Here is a 20,172-nt window from a genome sequence, read left to right as displayed (position 1 = left end):
CTTGCTTGCATTCTATACTGTTACTACTGAGTTAGAAAATTGAAATGGACTTTTGGATTTTTGCTGAGGCTTTTTGAGAGGACAGCATGGAATATTGTCCCATAAATTGGAGAATATGGGATTGGATTATAATCCATTTGGCATGGGTAAGTGAATGGCTGACTCATGTCATGAAGGTGTGAATCTGCAGGATTCAAGGTAACCAGTAGTGTTTCTTGAGGATCAGTCCTTTGTTCATTGTTATTCAGTCTATATGTTAATGACATTGGGAAGGATTTGACATGTGACATACAGCTATTTGCTGATGATGAAAAGATATGTAGGGTGATCAGGAGTGTTTCTGATACAAATAATGATTTGAAAATGCTGGAATTGTGGACATGGCTCAATTCAATGTTAAATGTAATGTCATGCACTTCGTGATTAGATATCCAATGTCATGTTATGTTGGTGCAGTGGCGTAGCTAGGGGGGGGGGGGTCTACCCTGGGCTGAACTTTGAACATTTTTGAACTTTTGCAGTTAATTCTAAAATACAGTCTCGAACTCATTTCCAAAGATTGTAATACTACTGCAAATTTTCCTCACAATTGCTGTAAGTGTTGCTAGTTGTGAGAGGAGTTTTCTGAATAAAATTAATTAAGAATTATCTACATTACTATGAAATAGCCTTTGCCAATGTCATCAATTTTGCTAACAGAAAAGCAAGAAAAACAACATTTTAGAATGTTGAAATTAAAGTTTTACTTCAAAAATAAAGTGTTTTAATTTATTTCCCTATATGTCGTTTTGACTTTATGTAGTATTTTTGGTGGTATTGAGAGGGATGGCAAACTCGGACCGTTCCGGGCAGCAACAGCTCTAGCTACGCCACTGTATTGGTGGGATTATGCTAAAAGAAACAGATGCTAGGGATCTTGGAGTTTTAGTAGACAGGGAGTTGAAGTTCAAGGGTCATATATCAAAAATTGTAAATACAACTCGGAATAACTGCAATGCTGAAGCAAACCTTGACATGGCATTTGGCCTCTTTACGAGGACTTGATAAGACCTCACTTGGACTTTGTGTGCCTGTCTGGTCTCTTGGTTTCAGTGGTGATTCTGATAGTGGAAAGTGCAAAGGAGTGTCAAATATCAGGATTGTGGAATACTGATTTATGAAGACAATTGAGAATTTGTAGTCTGCAGACACTAGCAAACAGAAAAGGTGATATGATTGAGTTACAAAATTAAAAAAGGATCATACAGAATTTCAGTAAATGAAATTTTTCATTTTATGGAGAGTGACCAAAGATGCAATGGCATCCTTGGAAGCTGAAAATGAATGCTGTCAAGGAGTGTTTTTAAATTTTTCTGAGTGGTGCATAATTGGAATGGATTGCTGTTTGATGTGTGCAAATAGCTTGAATGAAATCAAGAATAGAACAACTGGTGCAAATAGTATGGCCTCTCTCAATGAATTCCTGAAGGTATCTTAATAAATCCTACATTGGCAAATCATTCAGTATAAAGGTGATACTAACAGGATGCACCACAATGTTGACAATAGGGCATCTAGTTTTAAGTGGTGGTTCACATGCTATCGAAGGTTGTCTTACCTAGGTTTGACCTTTAAGCAACTATTCTTTTCTTTTCTTTTCTTTTTTTTTTCTTTTTCCAAAGATTTAACTTTGGAACACAAATGTACTGAGATTTCCTTAGTACTACCCATGTCATGACATACTTTATCTCATCTGGTGGGCAATAATTAAAGCCAAGCAAAATTTAAACAAAGGACTGAGTTTAATGATCTTGCATGTTTCCAACATTTGTTTTATAATTGTTAAATTTCATAAGTGTTTAATTTAGTTTTAAAAACTTAAGTTTCTTGATAGCTACAGTATTGTAATAAACAACTGTTAACCAGTATAGTATAAAATCTCAATTTTAATTCTGGTGGTTCTTCCCCATTTCCATATTCTACTTGTGAAAGTTAAGCAAGTTTCATTAGCATGTTTGAACAGGTCCATGTTAATACCATTTTCTCAAAGTATGATTTTAAGTTATCAGTTCCTAATATAAAAATGTTCCAGATTTTTATACTATAGTACTTGTAATTCTTCTGTAGTAAGACCATAAATACCTTAGCTATGTAGTCTTAGCACTGATTCTTACATTGTCTTCATTTAAAATTTCAAATTATTGCATTAAATCATGTTTTAAATTAACTTGTATCCCATTATCTGATGCACCACAATGTTCACAATAGTGCATTTAGTCCTAAGTGGTGGTTCACATGCTTTCAAAGGTTGTCTCTTACCTAGGTTTGACATTTAAGCAGCTATCATGATTTACCATGCCATCTTTCTTGCCTAAGCTTTCAGATGCCTTTATTTAATATCTAACTGTGGCTAACACTAAAACTTTATTGCTAACTTTCAAAAATTAGAATTCAGTTTAATGTATACAGAGATACCTAATCTTTTAATCTAGACCCTAAAGATTTCAACCTTTTGAATAAGATTCAGATGTCAAATTACATGCTAATATAGTTGAATATTCAAACATCCTCTGCTCTCAGGTCCATCTATAGTTAATGTATCTAATTCATGTCTTTACACGTGTATACTTTAATGAGGTTATTACTCATTAAAGTATACACATGTATACTTTGTAATTAAAGAATTACAAAATTTAATTCTTTAATTGACAAAGCAGTTCCTAATTTCATATTAAAAAAGCAAGCTAGTGACAAATCTGCTTTGTACTAGCCTAGAACACTGCCCACACCTGCTTCAGCATGAGGAATGTCTGATTTTTAATCTTGATCATTTCCTTATTCCACAATCATTTTATCGTGTATCTTTTACAAAAGCATATTCATGTTAATGCCGAATTTGAGTAGCCTAGCTAAAATGCTTTATACACAAACTTGTTTTATGCTTGGGAAAGATTATACAAATTTTAATTTGCTGTTACAAAGCAAACACTCTACAACTTGTTAATCGACTATTTTAATATGGTAATGCACTGTCTTGTTTCTAATGTAGAATGATTTGTGCATTGACCTGACTCAATATTTATAGGTCTAGCTTTCAAAAAGTATTCTTTTTATCTGATTGTACTAGACCTTTTTCATAACAATCTTCATAATTGCCTGTTCTTGGTTGCATAAGCAAAGTAACTTTGACATAACATGTGATCTAGCATAGCTACAAATGCTAAGTTATCTTGAACCAATTTAGTTCTGAATTCTAAAGATGTTTTTAATCCAAATTGTAAGTGATGGAATGTTATTCTTCAGTATAAAAAATTTACAATTTTTGCCTAAAAGTAAACTTGATTTGCCCAATGTATTTTCTGTTTTGGTGGAAACTTAATTCTCTGACTTCATCATATAAAAACCTAGCTGACATTAGCTAATTTTTAATCATTGCTGTATTCTAATTTCTATATTTTATACTATTTTCTTATTCTAGGTAATGGCACTATAGACTTTCCAGAGTTCCTTACTATGATGGCAAGAAAAATGAAAGACACGGATAGTGAAGAAGAGATCAGGGAAGCATTCAGGGTGTTTGATAAGGACGGTAATGGTTTTATTAGTGCTGCTGAGTTGCGCCATGTCATGACCAATCTTGGAGAAAAGCTTACAGATGAAGAAGTTGATGAAATGATCAGGGAAGCAGATATTGATGGTGATGGTCAAGTTAATTATGAAGGTATGTTTTCAACAGAAATTTCTAATAGGAAAACTCTATTTTTTATTTATTTATTTTTTAAACATAAGTTATAACAACTAAGACCATTTTCGTTGAATATGAAAACCTGATAAAATTCTCAAAGTAAATCCTTTGAGAATTTTAAATCCCACTAGAGTAGATGGCTACTTTTGTACAGTACTAACATTAAACATTTAACCTGAAATTTTTTATTTGTAGACAAATCAATTATTAATGAAAATTGCAAGTCTTGTTCTAGCATAATTTACTTAAGCTACCTTTTGTTACTAATTAGATATCCATAATCTCTGGGAAATTTAATATCTAGGTTACAATGGAACTTTACTAGAGATTAGGTGAAATTGTGAAAACACTTTCATTGTTGGAAATAAGTTTTTGAGATTAGGAAATTATATCTCCAGCTAGTTTTACTAGAAAATGCAACTAATTATTTTAAGTCAACTATGGATATTTAAAAAAATTGGCTAATGCTTTTTTATTCCCATATAGGAAGTAGGAGAGACCATTTTAGCCCTATAGCTTTTGAATGCTGAGTGAGCAGTTCAATCTCCACTGGTAACCAATCAGATTAACCAGCCAAGACATATGTCCAGGTTACCATGGATGTAAAGTGCATATTAAAATTGATATTACATTGAAATATATGATGGATATGAAGTGTAGAGGAGTGATGCATTTTATCCATATTGAAGGCGACGTGGTTAAGCAACCTACAGTGAAGTTACAGTTTGTCATTTTGTTGGGCCCTAACACTTTCTAGTCAGAAATAGTGTGGGTTAATTTTTTTACATAAGTTATAACTAGGACCATTTTCATTGAATATGAAAACCTGGAAGTAAATCCTTGATCTGAGAATTTTAAATCCCACAAGAGCATAGATGGCCACTTTTGTACAGTACCAACATTAAACATTTAACCTGAAATTTTTCATTTGTAGACAAATATCTGAAATACAGCAGATTTTTTTTTATAGGACAAAGTTTATTGGAGAATAAACCTACTTATCCATGCCAGAGATTGACTAACTTGGGAACCGGTCGAAAAAGGCTTAGTAAAAGTTTCTGTAGTTGGCGACTAGACTTGAACTCTATCTGCAGGTGGTTTAATGCTGAGGAGTGCAAATACCACTTCCTCTGAGTATATGTACATTTGAGATTTTTTAAGACATTAACCATTTGCGACACAAGAAGTTTTAAGCATATGACTTCACTGGTCATATCATTAACCAGTAATATGGTTCTGTCATAGTGTACACTCACTGTAAATCTGTATTCTAGAATCAAGAGCAATGAACGCATAACTCTAATACTGCCATTCATAATTGGGAAACGTCAGTTTAGCTTAGAGAGCTACTAGGCAGCTTTTGCTTTTCTCACATTAGATGTCATTATAAACATTAGCCAAAGATGGAGAGAAACTGACACCAGGAAGTCGGCCTTCAACTTTTGTACATTTGACCTACCTAAACCTTTAGTATACTATAAACAGTAAGTTTAGACCATCCAAGTGACAATCATTAAACAAGTTAACTCAAACAGTTAATTGGAGTTTCTTATATATAATATAACCTAGGTAGAGGAGTGATGTATTTTATCCATATTGATGGCAACGTGGTTAAGTAACCTACAGTGAAGATACAGCTCAAGTGCTGTCATTTTGTGGGCCCTAACACTATTTCTAGTCAGAAATAGTGTGGGTTAATTTTTTTACATAAGTTATAACAACTAGGACCATTTTCATTGAATATGAAAACCTGGAAGTAAATCTTTGATCTGAGAAGTTCTTGTATATAATATAATATAACCTAATGAAGTTGCTGGTTAAATATTGAACTGTCTCAATTTTTAATAATTGACAAGTTCATTTAAATATTTAAATTGTCTTGCAGAGGAAGACTTGTGTAGGGCATAAAATGTCCAATTTCATAGGCAGTTGTTTTGGCTTTGATTTTACTTATTGTGAAGTATTAAATCCCATCTAATCTCAATTCATAACCTTGCAAATGAATACCATTCAGTTGCAGCTTTAACAGAAGCCAGTGGCTTCTCTATGGTCAAGATAATCAAAGTGGAATATTATAAGCTATAGCATTCATTCTCTACTAAACTAACTTCTGCTTGCTCCTGTATCATGAGATTTAAAAGTTGATCTGTTTCTGCACATGGTACTGAATTTCATTTTCAAAGAAATAGAAGTTAAAATGGACTCTAACACTAATTTTATTCTGAAGTAGACAACTATACTTTGTAGCTATAAGAAAGTTTCCAATTCTGTTCTAAGTGTAGAAGTCTAGACATCAGTTGTGAAACAAATGACATTTTAGTTTTAATGTATATGAACCAGTCTTAATATTCATTTAGTATCTCACTTTAGCTTTTCTACTTGTTTTGTAACTTCTTTCAATCTTTCTCTAAGACTGACCTTTAACTGTTCAGTAAATAAATATTAATTTTTCTCTTGCCCCCCCCACAATGCACATAGCTTTATTTCTTAGTTAGTAATAAACCCTTGCCATTACTTTAAAAAACCTAGTTGATTAGTTAATAAATATTAATATTACTTTTTTCTTTACAGAGTTTGTCACCATGATGACATCGAAATGAAGACACTACAGCTGCATCTGTAATTAAAGATTCTTTTTAATTTACTTTCTATTTTTCATGTTGGTGTACAAAAATAGCAGTAACACCCAATCAGTCATTTGGTGTTACCTCTGTAAAAAGTTTTGTACCATATTTGAAGAGATGCAAGGTGCACAGATGTGACTTGTCTTTTCCCCTTGTCTTGTGTCAACTCTAGGCTGTTCTTTACTGCATTTGCTTTTGTAAATGAGTAACTTTCATTAGTCATCTGTGTGTTCACCAGTTTTATTACATTCCATTATATTGTTTTGCTGTGTTGGTCTTGCATTTTAAAGTTTCAGTAAATTCATTTAGCTTTATCTTATCTTATTTAACCCATTTTTTGTTTTAGATCTTTTACAAATCTTAATAGCTTGCTATATGCAGTTTACACAAGACTGTTCCTCACATGTTGTATGTTGATAATTTTCAATAAAAATTTCTCCTTTGTGGAGACTAATGCATGGTTTCCAGATTACTTCAAAATTTCGATTTATGCAACATTCAAAACAAACCTTAATATTTATGTAATTCAGAAAGATCTGATCATTTTTGTTCAACTTTAATTCTAAGTTGATTTAACAATACAAAAGTAATCAGAATTGCAATAAATCATGCATCACTCATGATATGGTTTCCCCATATCTTGGTGTTGAAGAAATAGTATATAATAGACTTAATCATAGACTTCTTGCAGAATTAATATACAACAGTACTCAAAACACCAAGTAACTTAAATGACTTTGCTTGATTTCAAACTAGTATACTCTACTCTACTTCATGACTTTCAATGGAGTAGATTATACCTTTTCCTTAATGGCACATTAAATGCTGAAGTTTGTAGTATGCTTGATCAGTAAATGCTTACAGCTTTTAAGTAGAAAATGCATAAGTTCTGAGCGGTTTTTTTAGATGCATTAGTGATGTAGCTAAACATTTCCCTATGAAATGTTAACAGCAGGAACTAAATTTTTATTTCATGTAAGTGTCAAAAGCATCGATGCAGAAATGGGATAGCACGATACAAACATTCTTAAAAGTACTGCAATAGCAACAGTAAGGTAACTAAACAAATTTGCAATTATAAAAATATAAACTTTATGTACTTAATAATTATTTTCCTCATGTTAACCTTTTTTTATCTCCCATAAAGGAAATAAACATGACATCTATTTAAGTCTGGAAAATCAAGTAATGTTTGAAAGTTTCTTTATAAAGACAGTCCATAAATCTACTTTTACAAGATTACCTTATTCCAGAGGACTGCTTGGAGATCTTCAAGGCTGTCCATATTTCTCACAAAAGCAAAGAATATAGTAGACATTAACAAAGCTAAATGCTTTCTGGAAGTGAAGTGATTTTTCTGATACAACAAAATGTCAGATGTTGGCTGATTTTTTGCAGTATGTTCTAATATTTGCCTTCACAAAGCAATGGAATGAAAGTAATTCTCAGGTAAAGCTTCTATAGCTATTGAAGCTGCTTGACAAAAGTTGGGTGTAATAATAAAATTCCTTATTGTGCCTACACATCGTTATACAGATGAACAGTGTATTAAGGTCAGCCCTAATTGTGACTAACGTATAAATATTATAACACAAAGTTTTAAATACTAAAATTGAATTATTATGGACTTGAATTAAATCCAAGAAGCTACTTAGTTTCTTTTTGTGAAGAACCGTATTCTGGGATGAACTAAATTTATTTTGGATAGCGAACATTGCAACCATTGAAACAAGTTTTAATAAATTAACAAATACTAATAAAATCCAGTTTTGATAATGAGGTGGTTTGGAATAATAATTCAAAAGAATTTTTTCCCATTATAGGAATATGTTCTACATATTTAAATGTGAGCTTTATTAATAGCATACAATTCTTTATACTAAAATAAGTTTATAGGCATTTTAGTTTGCAACAAGTTTATGGCTTCATATTAAAAGAATGGCAATGCATTATTTTCATATTACTGATATCAGTAAAGTATCTTTTTTAAAGAGCCTGTGTGGCTCAGTGGATGTGGCGTTTGCACACCACGAAGGAAGACTTTGTTTCAAATCTAGTTGTCACCTAGAGGAAATTTTTCTAAGTCTTTTTTCAACTGGTTCTCAAGTTAGTCTATCTCTGGCATGGGCAAGTAGGTTTGTTCTCCTGTAAACTCAAGAAAATCGACGATAGTACCCACATTATTTCAGACATTGTGTTAGGGATCACGAGATGGCGGCGGCACTTGTTCAGCTGTCTCTCTTTGCTGCATGCTGCTTAATTAGAGATAGCCTTAGGCCAGTGATCCCTGATTGGCTGCCCACTGAGGCTCCAAAAAGTTAGATAGGGCTAAATCGCCTCGTCTACTCCCTATACGGGAATAAAAAGGTGTTAGCCGTTTTTTTTTTTTTTTATATCAGTAAATTGTGAAGTTGATAACTTGAATCATGCAAAATAGGCATATCCAATATTTGAAACTAGTAACTGAAATTTAGTTTTTAACACTAATTTCAAAATCAGTAACATTCAACATAGTCAACTTCAGAATAGTGTATCTTCAGAGCAGTTATATATGAGCATTAACTGTGAGGGCGAACAGTTTAACGGAGCTGAATTGATGCCTTCTATTTGACAACTGTCAAGACCAAATATCTTCCATATGTTTAGTGAAAATAATAGCAATGTGTTTACTGCTGTTGACTCCCCCCCCCCCAAAAAAAAACTTTTTTTTCTATTATGGTGGGTTTTTTAAAATTTAATCCTGTGTAAAAGAATATCCAAAGGATAATTTGCTAGTTAGTGGAATATAGAAAGTTTTGCCTGGGGTTTATTTATATGCCAAACATACCAAGAAATGTTATACTTTATAATAAATTTAGTTTAATCCTTTATCCAAGTGTGAGCAAACAAAGTTTGTGCCTGAAAGTATCTTCAGGACTAGGGTAAGGTAGTACAACACCAGGCAACTTTTGCAAAGGTGGAGCAAGCTATCACTCCTATCTCAGTATCTCCCATAATGCAAAACACATCTCCTTGCGGATATGTATAATGTTATGTGCTAAGGGAAGGGCCACTACCCAGACTAGTTTCGACCTTTATTGAGGTCTCTTCAGTGGGAGCCAGGCCCAAGTGGAGATACCAGGCAGAAGCATTAGCAAGATCATCTCTTCCTATAGGAGTTGCCAAACAGTGTGCCACCTTTTTTTTATTAAATTACTCTGGATTTAGAGAAAGATGTTGAAAGTTTATTTTTCACTTGGTTAGACAGATCTTTGTTATATTCCCATGATTTCTCCATTATTTGTAGTAAAGTGAAGATCTGATCCTGACAGCCTCACCTTGACCTGAATCCAGCTTGTTCTTCACCAAGCTTTTATTCCACAATTCTTCTCAACCGTTTCTCAAATATACTTGCATATATCTTACCGGGAACACTTAGTAGGGATATACCTCCTGTAATTCTCACATTCAGTTTTATTTCCCTTTTTATATATGGGTGCTAGGAGAGCTCTACTCCAATCATTGGGAATTCGTCACTCTGTCCAGGCATTCTGAACTGTGCAGTGTAGCCACTGTAAGACTTCTATACCACCATACTTCAGCATTTCTGGTTGAATATCTACTCCTGCTGCCTTTCCACATTTCAAGCCTTTGATGGCTTTTTCTACTTCAAGTAGAAAAAGCCATCTTCATGCCTGGTCAGTGTTTTTTTTATCACTGTGCTATCATCACTGCTTGTTTCATTAAGCAAATTTTCAAAGTAATTACTCCATACTTCAAGGATATCTTTTTCTCCGTTTTCATGTCGCCTTTATCATCTCTAACTCCTTTTACAGCACTCTTTCCCCCATTCCTAAGCTTCAACAACTTCCAGAATATTTTGCCACCTTCTTGATTATTATTATTACGGGCAACTCCAGGGAGTCGTTACTCCTCGAGGGAGGCCCCAAATCATATTCATCACAGCTATTCTACATTAATACAGTATCTATCATACCTCGCCTTAAACTCATTCACTGTCACAGCATCCACCACAGACTCTGGGAGCACATTCCACTCATTCACCACTCTACAAGTAAAGAACTCAGCTCTAACACCTTTACTAACCACACTTTTGCCCAGTTTCAATGGATGTCCCCTAGTCCTCCCACAACCAGCCCTGTTCTCAAAAATATCTTCTGAATTAATTTTATAGAAACCCTTCAGTAATTTGAATGTCTCAATCATATCTCCCCTCCTCTGCTTATCAATCAATTTTTGCAACCCATAAATCCTCAACCTGTTCTCATAAGATTCATTCCACAGACCTGCTATCATCTTGGTCACTCGCCTCTGGATCCTCCACCTCCTCCCCATCAAGAAGAAACCTAGGTGACCAAATCTGGGCACAGTAGTCGAGATGAGGTCTTATCGAGGAACAATAACCTGCTTGTCAATGTATTCTTCAGCAACCAGGTGATTTGATGAGCTGATTTTGCCACTTTTGCAATGTGCCCCCTAAACTTCAACTCCTTATCCACCAACACTACTAAAGCTCGAGCCTCATCAATTTCCTGGAGTACAATTCCACCAATGTAGTAACCTGCTGCTAATCTTTTCATCCCAAAATGCATAACCTTACATTTTGCCAAATTAAATTGACATCCATTCACCTTAGCCCAGACCTCCAATCTATCCAAATAATCTTGCAAAATTTTGACGTCATTTGCATTCACTATTTCTCTACCCAACTTTGCATCATTCGCAAACAAATGAACTGTTCCTCTAAGATCCTTTCTTATATCATTAAAGAACAAATTAAACATCAGTGGTCCAAGAACAGATCCTTGTGGCACATCACTAGTCGCAAGTCGTCTTGTGGATTCTACTCCTGAATAAACCACTCTGTCAACCACCCTCCTATCCATCTAACCAACCCTATATCCATCCCCATATGCTTTGACAGGATACCACATGGAATTCAAATCAATTTACTGATTTGAATTCCATGTGGTATCCTGTCAAAGGCCTTAGCAAGGTCCAGTAGAATCACTAAGCCCATTACCCTTATCCAGTTCAGCCATCACTGTGTTATAATATGCAAGCAAGTTACTGAGGCATGAGCTACCCTTCACAAAACCTTGCTGTCCCCAATACACTATCCCATTTTCTTCTATCCAATCTTGTATTTTCCTCTTGACTATTTTCTCCAAGACCTTGATAATGATTCCTGTTATGCTGATTGGCCAGTAATTTTCAACAGCAGCCTTGGAACCACCTTTATGCAGCGGAACTATTTTCCCCTCTTTCCACCCCCTTGGGACTGACCCCGATCTGAGGCTCAAATTAAACAATGGTCAAGGGCACTGATAATTCTTTAGCCAATTCACGTACGACACGAGCTGGTATACCATCCAATCCCACGGATGTATTGTAATTGAGGTTCTGTAATAGACTAGTTACCTCTACTTCATTCATCACAATTCCAGTATAAGCTGCTGGTTCTTCCATTCCTGCAATGTCACCATCTGGATGATATACTCTTGCAAAGTGCTCGCTCAGTAATTCCACTATATCGACTGATTCGGTTACCTCCCTACCCTCAGCATTTTTTAAGATCATTCTACCACGAACATTTTTCCTTTTACTTTCAACATATTGAAAAAACTGTTTGGGATTCTCTTTAGCCTGCATGGCCAATTTTCTTTTGTAATCCCCTTTTGCTTTTCTTACCATCCTGGCCTGAGCTTTATACCGTTCCTGTGCCTGCTGGTCACCTTTCTCCTTAAATTCCCTCCACAATTGTTTCTTTCTTTGCAGCTCAAGCTTAATAGTGTTATTCATCCATTTAACCCCTACTTGATTTATTATTTGGACTCTTGGTATACAGTCAACCATTGCCTCCTGCAAACACTTCTTAACCGCCTTCCATGCACTATCAACACCCTTGCAGTTTTACATGCCATGGCACTGAACTAAGCACACACCTAAGTTTGTCATACTTACCAGCCTTGTAATTCCACATGTACCCTGTCTTAATTGTAAATTCCACTCCTTTAGCCACTTCCCAAGTCATGACCTTATGGTCACTCTCACCAATTGGTGGCAACATTGTCATGGTCGTTACAGCCACATTCTCATTTGCAATTACTAGGTCAAGCACTCTCTGCCCCCTGGTATTTTCCACTACATGCTGCTGCAGATAGTTGTCCCTTAATAACTGCATAAAATCCAATTCCTTCCTCCCATGTGCCCTCTCCTCTTTCCAGTCAATGCTACCATAATTGAAATCACCCATAATAATTACCCTTCTTCCACTCATTTCTTCTATTTGCCTATACATACTATCCCCACCATCAATTCCATCACCTGGTCTATAGCAGCACCCAATTGTATATTTTGTTCTGCTAGATTCTATCTCGCACCAAACAGCCTCAAATGTGCTCTTTTCTCTATTCTGCAGTTCAACTTCTACACTCCTTGGCTGCAACTCATCAGCTATCATCAATAACACTCCTCCCCCCCCCCTTTTTATTCACCCTGTCACTCCCGAACATGCTATACCCTTCGCATTGAATCCCACTAGCTTTATCTTCTGTCAGCCATGTTTCACTAATACCAACAACCTGTGGTCTGGAAGTGCCAACTAAGGCCAAAAACTCTCCCTTCTTGTTCCTAATACTCCTGGCATTAGTGTACCTGAATTGCAGAAGCCCATTTTGTCCCATCCCTACTTTGATGCATTATACTAACTATCCCATTCTGATTTGTTGTCCTTTGTACTTGCTCGGGCATAATATACTCATTCATACACTCAACTGCCTCCCTAAAGTCTGCATATCCACTCCCCCCCCCCTAATAAATCTCGTTTCCCTGAGTTTGTACATCCACTTCCACACCATTCATCAACACTTTTTCAAGACTCTGTACACCAACTCCATTCAAATGTAACCCATCCATCTTATACAAGTCCTTTCACCCATCTAACTCATTCCACACTACTCTCCATGCATAATCCACAAATAGTCATTGGCAATTATGGCCCTCCTTCTAAACACTTTGCTGTCATACCGCGGTAAAACACTCACTATCCTAACTCTCTGACTCTTCTCTTTTGCTACCTCAAGTAATTCCTTCACATCCTCTATCATTTCCATTTTGTCCTCTTTCAAATCATTTGTTCCTGCCACGATTATCATCTCTTTCACCCTCTGTTTTTGCACTCGAATAGATTTGCTGATGTCTTTCATGTTCACACCCGGCTGGTACAACTTCATCAAACTCTCAACTATCACACCTCTTAATAGCGAATCCCCATACAGCACTTGCTCCTTCATTTTATTGACGTTTACAAACATTCTATTATTTGTCATCACAGACTTACGCCAGTTATTAGTCGGTATGTTCAGCACACATTTTTCCATACGCTCCAGTTGCCTTTTCGCTCTGTGTATCGCACCGTTCAAACGTGCAATTTCACTACTCGCATTTATCTCGCCATTTTCATTATCAAATCGTCCATTCGTTCTGTATTTCTACCTTCATTTACACTTTCATTGACGCTCAAACCTATCTGGCACTACCACACAATTCTCTATCACACCGCCCTTGTTCAACCGGGCATCTTCTGGTTAAACAAGGCCCCCTTAACTGGGAGATGCCCCAGCCGGCATGAAATTTTGTCATGTTGTACCATCATTTTGTATTTTGGTTTAACCAATAGGAATAAAATTTGGTCGGCTAAATCCCAAATTGCCAGCCCATCCTCGTTCGTTCGGTATCCAGGTAGATACCCAACAGGGTGCACTACAAGGTGAAGATTGGACATTAGGTCAGAAGCCCTGGTCGGTTCTACACATTCCTTTAAAGGCTATGTGGAGGTCTCCTATCAGTTATACAGCTTTCACCCTTAAGCACCCCGGAAGTAACAGTTTTGTGCATTAAATATATTCACGTCCGGACTCCCTTTTATTAAGGGCGAGCACCTTTTTGTCTACATGTATATGAGATGTTTTGCATTACTTCAACCTTGGTATCTCTCCCACATCTGGCTCCCACTGAGACTACAAAGGGTAGTGACCCTTCCCATTATGGGATATACACATACACTAAGTCATATGAAGTCATTAGCCTCTATATACAAGTAGCTCAAAAATTATGAATATTTCATGCACAAAACTTGGTTAATGTTTTTTCCAAGGAAGCAAAACAAAGTATAAAATTTCTTGGTATCTTTAAAGTTTAGTGAGATGTGCTTCTTAAAGTAATTTCTCAAATTTTTAGAATAAACTAATTTGCAAGTGCTTTAGTACTGTGCACAAGTTTTTGGTATACTGACTAGTGTTTTACCACTTCAGATTTAAAATTTTGATTAGCATCATCCACCAAAACTTTAAAGATCAGTTTCACTAATCTCTCTATTTAACCAGAACCAAGTTCTCAGGATTCGAACACCAGTTAGCAGTAAAGTTCTTTTGTTTATGGTGGATAGAAATTAAGCAGTCTATATTACCATGTCATTAATAAAAAAAAAAATACTTAGGAAATAAATTATGCTGTATATACTGAGTATCTCTTTAATAGGAATTCCAGTAAATAATACTGCTAAGTATCATACCTACGCTTTCATATCTAAAAGCTAATGACTAACATTGTATGCATAAACTGTTTGCTTACATTTGGATAAAGGATTAAACAAGAATCACTTCTGGGCACCTATTTAATTTAACTATAGTAAAAACTTCTTGTAATCCAGAATATCTTAAGATGTTGCAACTTTTCACTACTTTTATCTGGGAAATGACTTTTGTATTTCTTCTGGATTTGGTTCAATAAAACCTCAAGTTGAAACTGGTCTGGGTAGGGGTCTTTCCCATGAGGCATAGCATTACTACACTCAAAAGGACGTGCTTTGCATTATGGGATATTAATGCAACGTCATTAGCTGTTATAGTGTCAGAGTTGCATTTTGGGGTGAAAAGATTAGCAGTATACCACATGGGTGGAACTGTACTCCAGAAGATTGAGGCCAGGGACTTGGGAGTGTTGGTGGATAGGGAGATGAAGTTTAGGGGGGCACATAGCAAAAGTAGCTAAATCAGCTCAACTCACTTGGTTGTTGAAAAATACTTTGACGAGCAGAGACAAGCAAGTTATTGTACCTCTGTACCGAGCCTTGATAAGACCTCATCTCGACTACTGTGCCCAGATTTGGTCAACTAGGTTTCTTCTTGATGGGGAGGAGGTGGAGAGGATCCAGAGGCGAGTGACCAAGATGATAGCAGGTTTATGGAATGAACCTTATGAGAGAAAGTTGAAGATTTGTGGGTTGCAGAAATTAGTTGCTAGGTGGAAAAGGGGAGATATGCTTGAGACATTCAAATTACTGAAGGGTTTCTATAGGATTAATTCAGAAGATATTTTTGAGATCAGGACTAGCGGTTCGAGAACTGGGGGACACCTATGGAAGCTGGGCAAGAGTGGGGTTAGCAACGGTGTTAGAGCTGGGTTCTTTGCTTTTAGTGGTAAATGAGGAATAAGCTGCCAGAGTCTGTTGTGGGTGCTATGACGGTGAGAGAGTTCAAGGCAAGGTATGATAGATACTGTGATAATGTCATATAGTTGTGTGGACATAATGTTTAGGGCTTCCCTCGATGAGTCTAAGGACTCCCTGGAGTCTCCTGTAATAATAATATACAAATAGCCTAATCAAAATATTTTCATGTGTAAACTGTTTTTTTACACTTTGATAAAAGATCAAATAATTTCTTGGTACTTATGGTTTTGAACACCTTCTTTAAGTTTCCAAATTTCGTTTAAGAAATTGTAACTTAAATATGCTAACCACTCAGCCAACCAGGTTGGCACATCTACTCTCCACCTAAGAGGCTGCAGGTTTGAATCCTGCCTAGGGAATGGATATTTCTTTCACCCTCATGCATTCATTTACAAAAGTATGAATACTCTCCCAAGATGGAGTGGGTCACCATGGGAGAAATCGACCCAACCTTACTGTAATGGGAGAGGCCTTTACCTAACAGTGGGGAAGTTACAGGCTGTTTAAAAAAAAAAAAATCTTTTACCTTCTTTTAAATCCAACCCAATCTAGTATTTTTTTAGCCAAAAGATTTTTATCTTCCTTGGAACCTGGAAGACAAATCTGCACACAATCCAGGTGTAGTCTTATAAAGAGGCAAAATGACTTCTCCTTATGTCAAGGTTTGTTTCAACATTGCAATTATCCTGTGAGTTGTATTTACTACATGACCTTTTGAACTTCAAATTCCTATCCACTAATATGACAAAGATTCCTCAGTTTCTTGTAGCATAACCCTGCTAATATAATATGCCACTAGAACTCAATCACTCCAAAGTGCATAACCTTACACTTACCAACATTAAACTGACAGCCATTTTCATTTGCCCAAATTTCCAGTCTATTCAAATAATTTATAATCGCTGAATATCAGTAGCATCCTTGATTGCCCTGTCAAAATTTGTGTCATCAGCAAACAATTGCACATCTGATGTTAGACCTTGTCTGATGTCATTAATGTATAGATTGAAGAATAATGGCCCAACGACTGAACTGAACCCTGAAGTACACCACTGGTTATCTTGAATCTGGCAGATTCACACCCACTGTATACCAACTTCTGACATATATATATATGTATATATATATGTGTGTGTGTGTGTGTCAACAATCTCCTGATCCAAGTCAAAAGTTTATATTCCAATCCCATATTTTTCAGTTTATGCAACAGCCTTTCATGTGGTATCCTATCAAATGCCTTAGAAAAATCCATCATTATTAATGTATCCATTCCCTTGATCCAACTTGGCCATAACATTGTTATAAAATGAGTTTATCCAAGAAATCTCCTTGGCCTCAGTCCTGATATGTACTCTGAAGGGGTTAGAAGGTATAGGATATGATTAATAATGTAAACTTATGTAATACTATTGTACTAATTTTCTTTAAAATTATCAGGACTTTACATTTGTTTTCTAATGTATTCTAATCTATTTGTGCTACTTCTAACCTACCACTCAATTTATAAGTTTAAATTGATTTAAAATAAGAGTGACTATTTCCATTTTTCACTAAAAGTCATGCTTGCCAGAAAATATTTTACTGGCATAGGATTCTCCCTTAAATAGCTGATATCTCCTGTTTATGGCTAATTTCAATCAGGTGGTAATTGCATGTGGAATAAAAAAAAATGCATAACTTTAAAAGGTCATCCTATCCTTTTACATATCCTAGATTTTCTATATACTGGTGGTTAGGGTAGACATCATTTCTGGATTTTATATCCAGAGGATATAAAATCGACAAATCCAATTTCTGATTTTTTTTTCTCATCAATATGCTTTCTACCATTGTTAGGCTCTTAGTGCTCTTCTCTCCATTTGCATTTTAAGCTGTTGCATCCCCAAGTTTCTTTTGTGTGTGTGTGTGTGTGTGTGTGTATATATATATGTATATATATATATATATATATATATATATATATATAGTAATGTTAAAGTAATGCACTGTTTTTTGAAAGTGATCAAAGTAATTAAATAAACATGCATTACCATAGCACTTATCATTTAAGCAAAACAAATTCTTTACCAATATCTTCAGGTATTTTGTAGCCTAACCCTTGGCACAATTAACAGCCATGCAGCTTTTAGTTAATCAACTTAATGTGATCAATTTTTATCCTTTCTTTTGCTGAAAGAGTCAAGTCATTATTCAAGAATTTGTCTTGCACATCGATCTGGCTCTTCTCCCATGTGATTAACTTGGAGTGAACCACTAATGGTCTCATTCTTTAACTGAAAGTAATCCTGGATATAGCTTGATTAGTGGTTTTAGGTCATTTTTTCTGACAAGCTTTTTTTTGCATACAGTAGAATTTTCTTATGTAAGATTTCATAACAAAACAAACCATAGTGACTTTGATATGATGTAATGAGCAGCTCATGTTTCCTTCTGTATTTTACCATAGGTGCCTGATATCAGGGATTTTTCTTTAGATATTTGGGACATTAACATTTAAATCCTGTGGGATGAAATTAAATTTATTCTTGTTACTGGAATAAAGAGCCAAGAGGCTTCATTTCAGTGATGCAGAATTATACAAATTAAGTGGATATTGAATCCAACATTATTTTAAAGCCAAATGTAGTTTATATATATATATATATATATATATATAGAAACTACAAGAGTTTCGTGCCAATAGAAACTATAAAAGTTTTGGCAGATCCAAGCGTCAGCAGACATGGATGCCATCTAATGACTAAAATGGGTAAAAAGCACTCAAAACATGTAAACAAATCGCCACTGTTCTGAAAAACATTTTGTTTGAAAATGCAAATAAGGTAAGAAGTATATCTTAAACGTTAAATGGCAGCATAACGTGGCAATCTGAAAATAAGCTGATTAATTTGGAACCTCTCAGTAATTGTGAAAATTCAGTGCATCTGCCAAAAATAAATATGGCAAGCAAAATCAATATTCTGCAGATAGTAATGGTATTAATCACATTTTAAGATAAATCAGTTTATTAAACTATAATCTTATAACATTTAAGGTTATATTTTATTTTATTAGTCTTCAGACTTACATTGGCAGAAGTATTAAAAGTCGTACAGAAGAAATTAGAAACATTTCCACATTACATGTTTACTTCACAATTTGTACATATATAATTAGAATAAAAACATTAGTTGTTGGAACAATGCTAGTTGCTGCTGCTGTCATGTTCTGTAGCATCTCACATATCATATCCTAGTATGCAGCAGTTAAATTTTTAATGAAAGCAGACCAAACTTGGTGTAGGATTAAGTCTTGAATTTGTGACATTGGGTGGGGATCTGCAACATTCAGAGGCTTTCTTGTAATACAATTATGATCAAGATAAGGCATTTTTGTTGCCAAATTACTTGAGATAGTTGTATGGGATGCCAAACCTGATTTTTTTTTTTTTTTTTTCAATGTCTTGTGTTCAGACCCATCTTGGGGCATCTGCTATAAGCAAATACCACAAGAACAATGAATCTCAAAAATGCCTGGCTTTTTCATGTCATGTGGAGGGTTTGGATGTACCAATCTGGAGATTTTATGCAGTGGTAAAAAAAATTGTTCTTTTTCAAACTATAATGACAAAACTTGCTTTCAAATTCAAAAAATTACACTATCATCCTGATTTCATTTTAAAGAATCCAGAAGACTTGTGTTATTCATTCAGAAGTATAACATCTGCAGTAAACAGCAGATTCAATATTACTTTCTTTCATAATGCGATTTAATTTATATAGATAACAATGTAGCAGCATTCTTGTCAAATGCCTGCTTTCATGTCCAACATCTAAAATTAAGATATTGCAATGTATGAATTATTCACCAGTTCACTTAATCTTGCCCTTTCCAGAACTACAAAACGAGGCTACTTGTTATATTCCATTGATTTCTTATTTATCTTAAATTAAAAAATCTGGTCCTTACAGTCCCTGATCCCTGTTTATTCAGTTGTTTCTTTCACAATCTTTCTCACTCTCCTCTTTTGCATAAATCTTATCTGGAAATTCTTCTGTAATTAACATTGTTTTATTTCTTTTGAGTTCTAACTTTATACTTCCATGCTTGAGTATTTCTAGTTGAATAACATCTACTTCAGTTGTCCTTTCAGATTTCATAAGTTGATATTGATTCTTTTTGCAATGCTTTCCTCAATTTTTATGCCTTTTCTAAGTGTCCAGAAAATGTTACTACCTTGTGTGATATATATATACTAAATTATTATTTCTCAAATGACAATTGCTCTTTTACACATCTTACATTTCTGTTCTCTCAAGGCATTACTTATT

General features: G+C 35.0%; 1 protein-coding gene across 1 annotated transcript in view; it reads left to right on the top strand.

The window, feature by feature from the left end:
- The window catches only part of LOC150101384 (calmodulin), a 45,375-nt gene extending 38,573 nt beyond the window's left edge, over positions 1-6,802 (top strand). Inside the window, exons 4-5 of the mRNA XM_090400926.1 lie at positions 3,458-3,700; positions 6,296-6,802. Of these exons, the coding sequence (XP_090257052.1) occupies positions 3,458-3,700; positions 6,296-6,324 (272 nt within the window). The 3' untranslated portion in view covers positions 6,325-6,802. The remainder of the gene's footprint in view (positions 1-3,457; positions 3,701-6,295) is intronic.
- The last annotated feature ends 13,370 nt before the right edge of the window (positions 6,803-20,172 follow it).

This window comes from Typopeltis vanoorti, chromosome 11 (assembly GCF_054136105.1).
Source record: "Typopeltis vanoorti isolate ZY-2024b chromosome 11, IOZ_Tvanoo_1.0, whole genome shotgun sequence".
In the NCBI taxonomy this organism is placed as follows: Eukaryota; Metazoa; Arthropoda; class Arachnida; order Uropygi; family Thelyphonidae; genus Typopeltis; species Typopeltis vanoorti.
The sequence above is the reverse complement of the archived record's forward strand: the minus strand, read 5'-3'. Positions and strand labels throughout refer to the sequence as shown.